Source organism: Scyliorhinus torazame, chromosome 1 (genome assembly GCF_047496885.1).
Source record: "Scyliorhinus torazame isolate Kashiwa2021f chromosome 1, sScyTor2.1, whole genome shotgun sequence".
NCBI lineage: Eukaryota > Metazoa > Chordata > Chondrichthyes > Carcharhiniformes > Scyliorhinidae > Scyliorhinus > Scyliorhinus torazame.
In genome coordinates this window covers 297092327-297105206 of record NC_092707.1, presented here as the reverse complement: position 1 = coordinate 297105206, position 12880 = coordinate 297092327, and the positions used below count along the sequence as shown (strand labels likewise).

The 12880-nt window shown below is 47.1% G+C and overlaps 1 protein-coding gene across 6 annotated transcripts in view; it reads left to right on the top strand.

Annotated features, from left to right (window-relative positions):
• LOC140422747 (rho guanine nucleotide exchange factor TIAM2-like) overlaps positions 1-12880 on the top strand; it is a 586909-nt gene that overhangs the window by 523453 nt on the left and 50576 nt on the right. For all 6 annotated transcript variants that reach the window (XM_072507702.1, XM_072507695.1, XM_072507699.1 and 3 more), the window contains 4 exons: positions 587-705; positions 2382-2490; positions 4230-4288; positions 4411-4516. In XM_072507702.1, the coding sequence (XP_072363803.1) occupies positions 587-705; positions 2382-2490; positions 4230-4288; positions 4411-4516 (393 nt within the window). The remainder of the gene's footprint in view (positions 1-586; positions 706-2381; positions 2491-4229; positions 4289-4410; positions 4517-12880) is intronic.

Sequence of the window (12880 nt, the reverse complement as noted above, 5' to 3'; positions counted from 1 at the left end):
TACTGTCTTCCACCCTATCACAGACCTTCCTTTGTCCTTGTTCCACACACCCCTCGATCAAATCCTATTATAGCTTTAACTTTTCCCAATTCTGATTAAAGGTCATCAATCTGAAACGTTAACTCTGTTTCTCTCTCCAGAGACACTGGCTGATGTGAGCATTTCCAGTGTTTTATGTTTTTGTTTCAGAGTTCCAGAATCCGCAGTATCCTGCTTTTCAATTGACACTAATTTGGTAATCTCATGCACATGTGACAGATTGGTTGGTATGTAAGTGAAAAGTGTTACACTGATGTAGTGGGTGATGCATTACTGAGGCAGTGACTGAATAATGTTGTTACGACAGAGCAGTGGGAGTTTTACTACCAGTAGCTGGTCACAGCTGGTGATTGAAATAGGAATATATACCTTTTTCTAACACTTAACATCCTTCACTTTGATCTATGCAATATACCCCAAATTGCCAAACCAGGTAACCATCTGTAAAAATGTGGTGATAAGCAGTTAAATTATTTTAGTTGCAGATTGTAAGGAAAGTAACTGATAATTGTCACTTTTTGCTGTGTGTTTTATTTTTCAATGCCAGAAGCACTAAAGGCAATGGAGAAAGTGGCCAGTCATATCAACGAGATGCAGACAATCTATGAGGATTATGGGACCGTCTTTGATCAGTTGGTTGCAGAACAGCCAGGAAATAAGAAAGAGGTAACACGCTTGGCATCAGCTACTTTTTTCTCCCTCTTTTTGCCTTCTCATTCATGTTTCCAACAGCATTGCTGCCTCACCATAATAGCCATTCTTTGCAATTAAGCTGAGACCATGGACGGAATTCTCCGCCCCCCCCCCCCCCAACCGGCGCGGCGCGAATCACGGCTGGTCGCTGGGAGAATCGCCGCTTGCCGTTGGTAATGGGCGAGCGGCGATTCTCCGGCCTGGATGGGCCGAGCGGCCTGCCCAACACGACAGGTTCCTGCCAGCGCCATCCACACCTGGTCGCTGCTGGCGGAAACAGCGCGGGAACGCGGGGGGGTGCGGCCTGTGCGGGGGGGCGAGGGGGGTTCCTGCACCTGGGGGGGGGCTCAAAAGGGGTCTGGCCCGCGATCGGTGCCCACCGATCGGCGGACTGGCCTCTCTGAAGGAGGACCTCCTTTCCTCCGCTGCCCCGCAAGATCGATCTGCCATCTTCTTGCGGTGCGGCCGCGTGCATGCGCGGGTGACGTCATTTACACGGCGCCAGTCGCATCATTTACGTGGCGCAGCTTTTACGCGGCGCCAAGGTCCGGTGCGCGTAAATGACGTGGCGCCGCTCCTAACCCCCCGGGGGCGGGAGAATAGGGGGCTGGGAACGGCTTCCGACGCTGGAGTGAAACACTCCGGTTTTCACTCCGGCGTCGGGACTTAGTCTCCCGATGGGAGAATTGCGCCCCATGAGTGGCTGCATGCTATAAAGGCATCACAACTATATCTGATTTGGTCCTCCCATCATATCTACATAGTTGGGGTTGCTGGTTAGTAATCAGAAATGAGAATCATGACTGATTTTTGTTTTCCTTTTCCAACCCCTGAGAGTCTGAGACTAATTCTTGCACCTTTATCACAGGCTAGCTGAGACCAGTAAACTCAGCATGGAATGGACATCAAACCTGGGATATTCTGAGTGGCTTGTTTTAGGCAGTGACTTATAAATTGAGCCTTTGGAGAGACATCTGACTTTTGAATTGATTAATCTTTTTGGATATTAATGTTACAGAAAATAGCTGTTTTCTATCCAACTATTGATTGATTGTCGTTAGAAGGGGCCTTTATTTTTAAAGAGTTAAAGATGTCCTGAACTGTTGCGTACTCTCTGAAGTCCCTTGAGTTCCAGGCATTGGGAGTGTTCTGTATGCACATTTTGTTCCAGAATATTTTCAGAAGCTACAGATTGAAATGAAGCTAATATTGGAATTCTGCCATTGACAGTCTAACTATTTGATCAGAATATATTCTTGACTTAATACTTACTTAAGATGATTGGTGCAGTCAAGTACCTTGATTATTTTCTATCAAGAAAAGAGAGAACAAGGGGAATGTAGCCACATGTTTTCCCATGGGAGGCATGTTAAACATGATGGGCTAAATTCACTTATTTTTGTACATCAAGGCTGGCAGGACAGGTAGATGATTGGTGATTTAACAAAGACTTTTTATATAAGTATATAGGTTTATTTTAGTCTATGCTGTTCCATCTTTCCATTATAAAAGGGTTTTTTTTGGGAGGCGGAATTGAGTCCACCTTCCATCCTGCATCCTGATTTTTGGGTTTTTTGCAGTTTTTTATTATTCATTTCCAAAGGGATTGTTTTTTATTCTGTAACTTACATTTCTCAATTAAATTTTAGGTGACAGAGCTTTCAATGGGAGAGCTTTTACTGTACTCGTCAGTTACTTGGTTAAACCCCTTACCATCTCTAAGTCGTATGAGAAAAGATCCTGAACTCACCATCTTTGGTAAGTGTCTCTTATGGGGGATGATGGGAAGCTTTCTCTGCTTTTATTCAGCTTAATCAGACTGAGGAGTAAACAACATGTCCAGGATCTCATTTAGCAATAAAAAAATGCAGATTCCCATTCTAGCAGGGGACTGAGTCTCAGCCCTCTGAACTGAGGATTCCAGAATTGGCAGTGCAGTGCGATTGAAGATTTCTTCAATACTAGTAAAAAAATATAAGGGGCGGTACTCTTCCCCCGCCCCCCCCCCGGGCCGGGTGGGAGAATCGCCGGAGCGCCGCGCGAATCGCACCACACCGCCCCGACCACCGCACACGATTCTCCCATCCACCCCGAAACCAGCGCTGCGCGAATCGCGCCGGGCCGCTCGGAGAATCGCCGCAAATGGGGAGCGCCGATTCTCCGGCCCGAATTGGCCGAGTGGCCGCGTGTAAACGGCCTAGTCCCGCCGGCGCCGTCTACACGTCGCTGCCGGCGGGTACTCATCGCAAAGGCTTGGGGAGCGGCCTGTGGGGGGGGAGGGGGGCTCTGTTCCCGCGGGGGGGCCTCCGGAGTGGCCTGGTACGCGATCGAGACCAACCGATCGGCGGGCCGGCCTCTCTGTCGGCGGGCCTCCTTCTGCCGGCAAGCCTGGATCCATCCGCCATGTTTGTGCGGGTCGGCCTGGGGGAGGACGGCCACCGCGCATGCGCTAGTTGGTGCCGGCCCAACTGCGCATGCGCGGGACCCAAGGCCTGTCTTTTACGCGGCACCGGGTCTCTGACGCCGCACCGAGGCCCCACCCCGTAAATCGCGCAACGCCCCTGCTAGCCTCACTGAGGGGGGAGAATAGGAGTCTGGGAATGGGCGCCGACACCGGAGTAAAACACTCCGGTTTTTAGTCCGGCGTCGGCACTTAGACTCCCGTTGGGAGAATCCCGCCCAAGGTATCAACAGCTGTTTGGCACAAGTGGTCATCCTTCATTTGTAAACCTGGGCAGAGGATTGCAATGAGCTACTTGACTGTAGAAAGTCATCCCAGCTAACTCATCTCCGTCCTCACCCAACATGCAGATTTCCAGAATGAATTGCTGGATAATGATTAGTGTGCAAACCTAAATCTATTTGTTACAGCTTAGCCTGGAAAGACCAGGTCACTTGTGACATCATCTTCCCCCTGGCACTTATCAATCGAGATTACTAAATTCACAACAGCCTTTGAATCTTCCTCAGCTGGATACCTGAGTTCCACAATACATTCTCATCCAAAGAATCAGGAGGGAGCAAGCTGACGATCTCTGTATTTTTAATTGTGCACTGGAGATTTGAGGGGAAAGATTAAAAGAGTACTTTTGCTGCTGTACAGAAGCAGCCTTAAGATAGTCTGTTCATTTTTGGAAAAAATGTATGGCATTTACACAGGTCTCCACACGGTTGTAAATTAACATTTTATTTTCCTGATCCACCTTGGACAGGAATAAAGCAATCTGGACGTTCTTCGGAATATCTATTCCTTTATTCAAATTGCAGTGTTCAAGATTTTGCTTGTGATTTTTTTTCGGGTTTTAGCCAGGAGAACTGTAATTGCAATCTGTATTTTAACTAATTTCCTGATTATATTTTTCTTCCTGATCTTGTGGGATGACATTAAGCTCATCTGTAGATGAGTGTCACTTCCCTTCAACACCCATTAATCTTTAGTTCTTTAAATCAGCTGCTATAGAGTTGTGAATGACAAATGTATCTCTTTCATTCCCCAGTTTTTAAGCGAGCTGTCATACTTGTCTATAAGGAGATCTACAAGTTTAAAAAGAAAACTGTAAGTAACACATTTGCACTCCCTTCACTGCACATGCAGCACCAATGTTTTGTCTTTGATTGTGTGTAAAATATTTTCTAACTGCTTGAACTTCTAACTTCTGCAACCCATCTTTTCCCTAGGCAACAGCTCCACGCTCCGCTTATATCCATGGTGATATTGATCAGTTTAAATTCAGATGGTTGATTCCACTATCAGCTCTTCAGGTCAGGCTGGGAAATGCTGCAGGTAATTCAATTTTAATTTAGTGGCCTTAATTAAATTACAACCTTTGATAAATTGCCCCATAATAGACCAATGAATAAGGCCAGAAGATGTGGAGAGTCAGGGGACAAATGGCAGAATGAATTACTAGCTGACATTCAAGACAGGAAGCAGTGATTGGGACTCAGGGCTATTTATTTAGAATGGCAGAAGTTGGGTAGTGGTGTTTCACAGGGTCAATGCTGGGGCCACTGATGGTCCCAATTTATATTAATGATTTGGACTTTGGAATTAAAAATACAATTTCTAAATTTGCAGATTGCACAAAATTTGGGGATAGTAAACACTGAGGAGAACTGCAACAAATTGCAGAAAGACATTAATAGACTTGCAGAATGGGAAAATCATTGGCAAATAAATTTCAACACCAGTAAATGAGATATGAAGGTAGATACATTTGGTGAGAAGAACAGGAAAGTCACTTATTATTTGGAAGGTACAAGTCTGGGTGAGGTAAAAGAACAAGGGGATCTCGAAGTACAAATACATCAATCACCAAATGTTGCACCGGGGCTAGCAATGTTTAAAAAAAAAAAGTGAAGCAGTAGCGAAAGAGAAAATGCTGGAAAATCTCAGCAAGTCTGGCAGCATCTGTAGGGAGAGAAAAGAGCTAATGATTTGAGTCCGATGACTCTTTGTCAAAGCTAGAAGTGAAGCAGTAGGCTTTATTTCTAGAGGGATAGAATTGAAAAGTATGGCAGTTATGCTAAACCTGTATCAAACCTTGGTTAGACCACAGTTACTGAGTGCTGGTCTGTTCGGCAGTTTATAAAATGAGGCATTGGTGACGTCCCGCAGACAGCTAGTGCGGGCAAAAATCGCCCCCAAAGATTCCTCTTGTGCCGAAGAGCATAAGTAGAGGCCGCCAATATAAGATAGTCACCAAGAAATCCAATAGAGAATTCAGAAGAAACTTCATTGCCCAGGATGATAAGAATGTGGAACTCAATTGAAGCAAATATTGTAGATGCATTTATGGGGAAACTAAATGAGCATTTGATAGAGAAGGGAATAAATGTTTGAGATGGACGATTTAAAGGAGCAAACCTAAAAGGAGATCCAAGTGCAGCATGAATTTGTGCATGGACTAGTTAGGCTAAATGGCCTGTTTGTGTGCTGTAAATCTTTTTAATCCTATGGAGGTCTTCTTTATAATCCTAACCTATAGCATCAATACTGCTCTATGAAGCCACTCGTGAATTTGGAAATTTTTGCAAATCTATTGTCTTTCCCCGCTTCTACAGGGTATTAACATGGGACTTTATTTAAACAGGATTGAAAAATCTTATTTTAAGTCTTGCGACATTTTAGATATGGATCACATTACGATTCCAACTGATATTACCACTAAGCAGTCAGGTCTCCGAGTGGAACCTTGGCTTAATAGGCCATAACTTTTATTCTTTTTTTAGAGACATGGATGAACAGAGTCACAAGGCAACCAATTAACTTTTAACAAAAGAATAAAACTTTTAACAAATGTTATTCAACAAGAATAGATTAACTATAATACTTCACTCCCACCACGCCCTCAGATGTACACAGATCTATAAGGGTTGCACAAATTACAAAATAATGCTTGCACTCTAATATTCTCAGATGTTACGCCACCTTGAGTAAGTGTGCGGTCAATCCCAGCACCACGTGCTCCGGAGTCACACCAATAATTCTTATAAAAATTCCTGAAATATTTGGACCTTGCCCACCCAATAATTACAGTCACCAAGTTTGTAAGGTGAACCACAATTACTGTTTATTTAGAACAAGAGTAATGATGAAATATGCAGTAAATGCAACAGAATAACAACAAGCTAACCCAGTACCCCCTTTTACTATTCTACCCTCTACCCAGACACATAAGACAAACAAACACACTTGCTTCAAGTGGTGGTTGGCAGCATGCTTTCTTCACAGTATGCTTGTGAATTAAAGTCTCTGGTTTACAGCCTGTAATAATCTTCCCTGCAGTGTAGCAATATTACTCATAGCTTGTCCTGGAGTAGCGATATCAGATTATGAACCTTTCCTCACAGCCTGTAATGGTTCTCCTGTAAACTGATTCATCCAGGCTTACTGCCAGGTCAGAAACACAGTCTTTCTGGAGGAAAGCAGAGTGGAAAGAAAGTGAAAGACTCTTCTCTCTCAGCTGCTAAAATGAAACTGAAAGCTCCTTGGGTCTCTGAATCATTTCAGTGGGATAAGATCCAATCACCACCTGTTACCGGGCAGAGTGCAGCCTTTTGAGCCAATTCATTGGCCATCAGCCGCATCAATCAAACCAAGTCATCACTGATCTCTCTTGCTGATGTAATCCTTTACTTGAATTAAAGGTACATGCCACTTGAAGGCTGTTTTGCCTTAAAGACACATATCCACAAATAATCCATGGGTCGAAAATGTAACAGTTAAAATAAAAGAAAGGGGAAATAAGAGAATAAACAGGACATAATCCATGTAAACCAATAGGTAAATGGCAATTGCACCACACTCTAACACCAAGTGACAGATACCACTCAATTCAACTTCTGTGGATTTCTCAGCAAATCCAACCTTCCCCCCACCTCTTTCCCCCACCACACACACACACACACATACTGTGAGCCAACTGGTCTCACTGGAACTATGACTTCTATGACAAGTGTTTCCAAACTCGACTCTCTAAGAACACACTGAAATATTCTCCCACACAGGGCTTTCTCTCGAATGCCTTCACCAAGGATCCACCTCCAGGATTTCACCCTCTCCTTTCAATATTTCTCTGCCCTGGATTGTCACGTGCATTTAAGTTTGCATACAATCTCTCAGGTACCCAGATGTGCCTAAATCACAGTCTGTACTAAGGTGTCACCAAGATTACTTCATATACCTGGCTTCTCGCTAGCCGACTTCACCAGGTCTGAACCTTGCAAGTCTTGTCTTTTTTTTAATATAAACATTTTATTGAAGTATTTATGATTTTAGAACAATAACATGAAACAGTGTACATACAAATATAAACATAGTGCAAAGGCCGTCTACCTCCCTCACAGGTCCCACCTTTCCTACACACTAATCTAAGCTAAACCACTGTCATGTGAGCCCGGTGAACGACCTTAAACTGTATCAGGCTGAGCCTGGCATACGTTGTGGATGTGTTGACTCTGCTCAACGCATCCGCCCAGAGACCATCCTCTATCTCTCCTCCTAACTCCTCTTCCCATTTGTGTTTCAGCTCCTCGGTCTACGTTTACTCTGACCCCATGAGTTCTTTATAAATGTCCGAAACCCTCCCTTCTCCCACCCACATTCTGGAAACTACCCTGTCCTGTGTCCCCCTTGGTGGTAAGAGCGGGAAGGTTGAGACCTGCCTGCGTAGGAAATCTCACGCCTGCAGGTACATAAACTCATTTCCACCCATCAATTCAAATTTCTCCTCCAACTCCCTCAGGCTGGGAAAGCTCCCCTCTATTAACAGATCACCCATCCTCTCGATCCCTGCCCTTTGCCATCTCCGAAACCCTCCATCCAACCTCCCTGGGGCAAACCGATGGTTATTGCAGATTGGAGAGCAGACCGATGCTCCCTCTGCTCCTACATGTTTCTTCCATTGCCGCCAGACTCTCAGGGCTGGTGGAGTACCGTGCCGGTGGGAACGGCAGAGGCACCGTTACCAAAGCCCCTAAACTCGTGCCCTTACATGATGCCGTCTCCACTCGCTCCCACATCGACCCCCCCCACCATGCACTTCCTGATCATGGCTTTATTTGCCGCCAAATAATAATTTCTAAAGTTCATCAGCGCCAAGTCGCCCTCCCACTGGCTCCTCTCCAGCATCCCCTTTTTTACTCGCGGGGTCTTACCCGCCCATACAAAGCCAGAGATCACCTTGTTAACCCGTTTAAAGAAGGTCCATGGAATAAAGATGGGGAGACACTGAAACACAAACAGGAATCTCAGGAGGACCGTCATTTTCACTGTCTATACCCTCCCAGCCTGTTATAGCGGGAGCATATCCCACCTTTGGAAGTCTTCCTTCATTTGGTCTACTAGACGGGTCAAATTTAACTTATGTAGCCGTTCCCATTCCCGTGCCACCTGGATGCCTAGGTACCGAAAGCTTCCCTTTACTACCCTAAATGGCAACTCCCCCAGTCGTCTCTCCTGCCCCCTTGTCTGGATCGCGAACATCTCACTTTTCCCCATGTTCAATTTATAACCTGAAAACCGGCCAAATTCCCCCAGAATTGTCATAATTTCTTCCATCCCTTCTAGTGGGTCCAAAACAAATAGGAGCAGGTCATCTGCGTATAGCGCGACTCTGTGTTCCACCCCTCCCCGAACCAGCCCCTTGAGGCTCTCGGCGCAATTGCCAGCGGCTCTATGGCCAGCGCAAACAGCAGTGGGGAGAGGGGGCATCCCTGCCTCGTCCCCCGGTGCAGCCTAAAATAGCCCGATGTCAACCTGTTCATCCATACACTCGCCACGGGCGCCTGATACAACAGCCTGACCCAGTCAATGAAGTCCCGTCCAAATCCAAACTGCCCCAGCACCACCCACAGATAGGTCCATTCCATCCGATCAAATGCCATTTCTGCATCCTTTGCGACCACTACCTCTACGTCCCTACCCTCTGGGGGCATCATGATCACATTCAGCAGCCTTCTAACATTGGCCGCCAACTGCCCTGCCCTTAACAAATCCCTTCTGGTCCTCCCCAATCACGTCCGGAACACAGTCTTCGATCCTAGAGGACAAGATTTTGGCCAATAGTTTGGCGTCCACATTTAATAAGGAGATCGGTCTGTAGGACCCGCATAGCTCCGGGTCCTTATCCCGTTCCAGGATCAATGAGATTGTGGCCTGTGACATCGTCGGGGGAAGCCCCCCTCGCTCCCTTGCCTCATTAAATGTCCTCATCAGCAGTGGCCCCAGTATCCAAGAGAACTTTTTATAAAACTCCACTGGGTACCCGTCCGGTCCCGGGGCTTTTCCCGACTGCATGGCCTTCAGCCCCTCCGCTATCTCTTCCAACCCGATCGGGGCCCCCAGCCCTTCTACCAATTCTTCGTCAATCTTCGGGAACCTCAGCCTCTCTAAGAATTGCCTCATCCCCTCTGGCCCAGCTGGGGGTTCCGACTCATACAGCCTGCTTTAAAACTCCTTGAACGCCCTATTAACCCCTGCCCAATCTCCGACCAGGGTCCCCTCTCTGTCCCTTACTTTCCCAATCTCCCTGGCTGCCTCTCTCTTTCTGAGCTGCTGCACAAGCATTCTACTGGCCTTCTCTCCATATTCATGTATCGCCTCCCTCACCTTCCTCAGCTGCTTCACCGCCTTCCCTGTAGTTAACAAGCCAAACTCCGCCTGTAGTCTCCATCGTTCCCTTAAAAGCCCTACCTCTGGGGTCTCCGCATATCTCCTGTCAACCTGAAGTATTTCCCTTATCAGTCGGTCTGTCTCTGCTCCATCTACCTTCTCCCTGTGGGCCCGTATCGAGATCAGCTCCCCTCTGACCACCGCCTTCAGCGCCTCCCGGACCATTGCAGCCGAGACTTCCCCCGTATCATTAACTTCCAGATAGTTCTGGATACATTTCCTCACCCGACCGCACACCACCTCATCCGCTCACAGTCCGACATCCAATCTCCAATTCGGGCATTGGCCACCCTCCTTGCTCACCTGTAGGTCCACCTAGTGCGGGACATGATCCGAGACCGTGATCGCTGAATACTCAGTGTCCACTACCCCCATCAGTAAAGCCCGATTCAAGATGAAAAAGTCGATCCGGGAGTACACTTTATGCACGTGTGAGTAAAAGGAGAACTCCTTCACTCTCGGCCGCCCAAATTTCCATGGGTCCGCTCTCCCCATCTGCTCCATAAACCCCTTTGGTTCCTTTGCCATTGCTGGCACCCTGCCTGTCCTTGAGCTTGACCGGTCTAGCCTTGGGTCAATGACTGTGTTGAAGTCCCCCCCCCCCCATGACCAACTTATGCGAATCCAGGACCGGAATCTTCCCCAACATCCTCCTTATGAACTTCACATCATCCCAATTTGGCGTGTACACAATTTTTGTCTTTAACTGGGAGCCTCTCTCTCTGCTCCTTTAATTTCAGTGAACATAATCTTGTTCAGAATTCTGTTCTTTATTCCTTTAATTTCCTGGAACTCTCATGCCCTGATTTCTGGTTGTTAGCTAGCTTCTGAGACTTGTTTTATTCATCCCTGAATTGTCCTTCCTCAACTGACAGCCTCTGGGACGTCATTCTCCGACACCCCGCCGGGTCGGAGAATGGCCGTTGGCCGCCGTGAATCCCGCCCCCGCCGAAGTCTCCGGTACCGGAGATTGGGCGGGGGCAGGAATCGGGCCACGCCGGTTGGCGGGATCCCCCGCTCAATTCTCCGGCCGGATGGGCCGAAGTCCCGCCCAGAAATTGCCTGTCCCGCTGGCGTAAATCAAAGCTGGTATTTACCGGCGGGACCAGGCGGCGTGGGCGGGCTCCGGGGTCCTGGGGGGGGCGCGGGACGATCTGACCCCGGGGGGTGCCCCCACGGTGGCCTGGCCCGCGATCGGGGCCCACCGATCTGCGGGCGGGCCTGTGCCGTGGGGGCACTCTTTCCCTTCCGCCTCCGCCACGGCCTCCACCATGGCGGAGGCGGAAGAAACTCTCCCCACTGCGCATGCGCGGGAAACTGTCGGCGGCCACTGATGCTCCCGCGCATGCGCCGCATTTCCGCGCCAGCTGGCGGGGCAACAAACGCCATTTCCGCCAGCTGGCGGGGCAACAAACGCCATTTCCGCCAGCTGGCGGGGCGGAAATCCCTCCGGCGCCGGCCTAGCCCCTCAGTTTTGGGGCTCGGCCCCCAAAGATGCGGAGCATTCCGCACCTTTGGGCCGGCGCGATGCCCATCTGATTGGCGCCGTTTTTGGCGCCAGTCGGCGGACATCGCGCCGTTGGGGGAGAATTTCGCCCCTGCCTTCTGCAGTTTAATTCCTTGTGTCCACCTTTTCCGGTTCCAGTTTACAACTGACTCAAACGTTCTTGCTGTCCCAGGATAAGCCTCTGGTTGCTGAGCAACGGCTCATTTTAAAAAAAAACCTTTCATGTCACAAAACCTGTTACAATACAGGCACAGTTTAAAGTGAAACAAAAACCCTTCGCCTTGCAAGTGTCTTTGTTTAACATGAAGCTAACTGCAGTTTTAGCCCTTTCTTAGCACACAGATACAGCAACATTAATTAAGCTTAAACTTATACCTTATTTCTAATGTCCACAAATATAAATATTAATTATTTAAACCAGCTGTATTCCCTCACAATCAAGATTTGTTTGTTCCTGATTATATTGGTGACGAGCACAACAGGAAATGTAATCGATAATGACAAGTAAGAAGAGAAATGATGCAGTAGTATACAATGGCAATGCAATTCAGGTTTTGAATACTCTTTGCATGGTGCTGTTCAGTTCAGTATCATTACTTTGTACCTGTAAGAAAGTGCTGGCTATGATTGCTGAGAGGATTAGGGATGAAATTAGTCTGCCGAGGTAGTACAAGTCAAAGGAAAAGGGCATCAGGCACAGTGTAAAATGAGCTGTTGATTCATTATCATCCATTTTGCATTACCATTGAAAACCCATTTCATTAGCATTGTGTTTGTTACTGGGGAATGCATATGTGCAAAAGTCAGCATTTTTGCGAAAACAAAAGGAATTTATCTTTAAGCGCTTGTACCCAGATGTGATGTAACACAATCAAAAATCAAAAAGGGCGACAGTACAAGGTACAGTGACTGAGGGGAGCTCAGTGAATAGGACCAGGAATACTAAAAGGAATAAAATGGGAAGTAAAAACATAAATGGTAAGCGCCGCGGCAGGTTGTTACGTGAAGATATGGGTTCAACGACAAGGAAAATTAGGAGAAAGGTTAAGAGGAAATATAACTTAGGAGAGATTACTGATCGAGGTGTTAAGATTAAAAACAGAGGTATAAAAGCCAACATAAGTGTACTTTAGCTGAATGCTCGTAGTATTCAGAATATGGTAAATGAGTTGATGGTGCAAATCTGCATGAATGACTATGATTTAGTGGCCATTACTGAAACATGGTAAAAGGATGGTCACGACTGGGAGTTAAATATCCGAGGGTATCAAACTTTTCGGAAGGACAGAGTGGATGGTTAGGGAGGTGGTGTAGCTCTGTTATTTAAGGATGACATCCGGGCAACAGTAAGGGATGACATCGGTGCTATGGAGGATAAGGTTGAATCAATTTGGGTGGAAATCAGGAATAGTAAGGCAAAAAAGTCACTGATAGGAGTAGTCTATAGGCCACCAAATAGTAACATT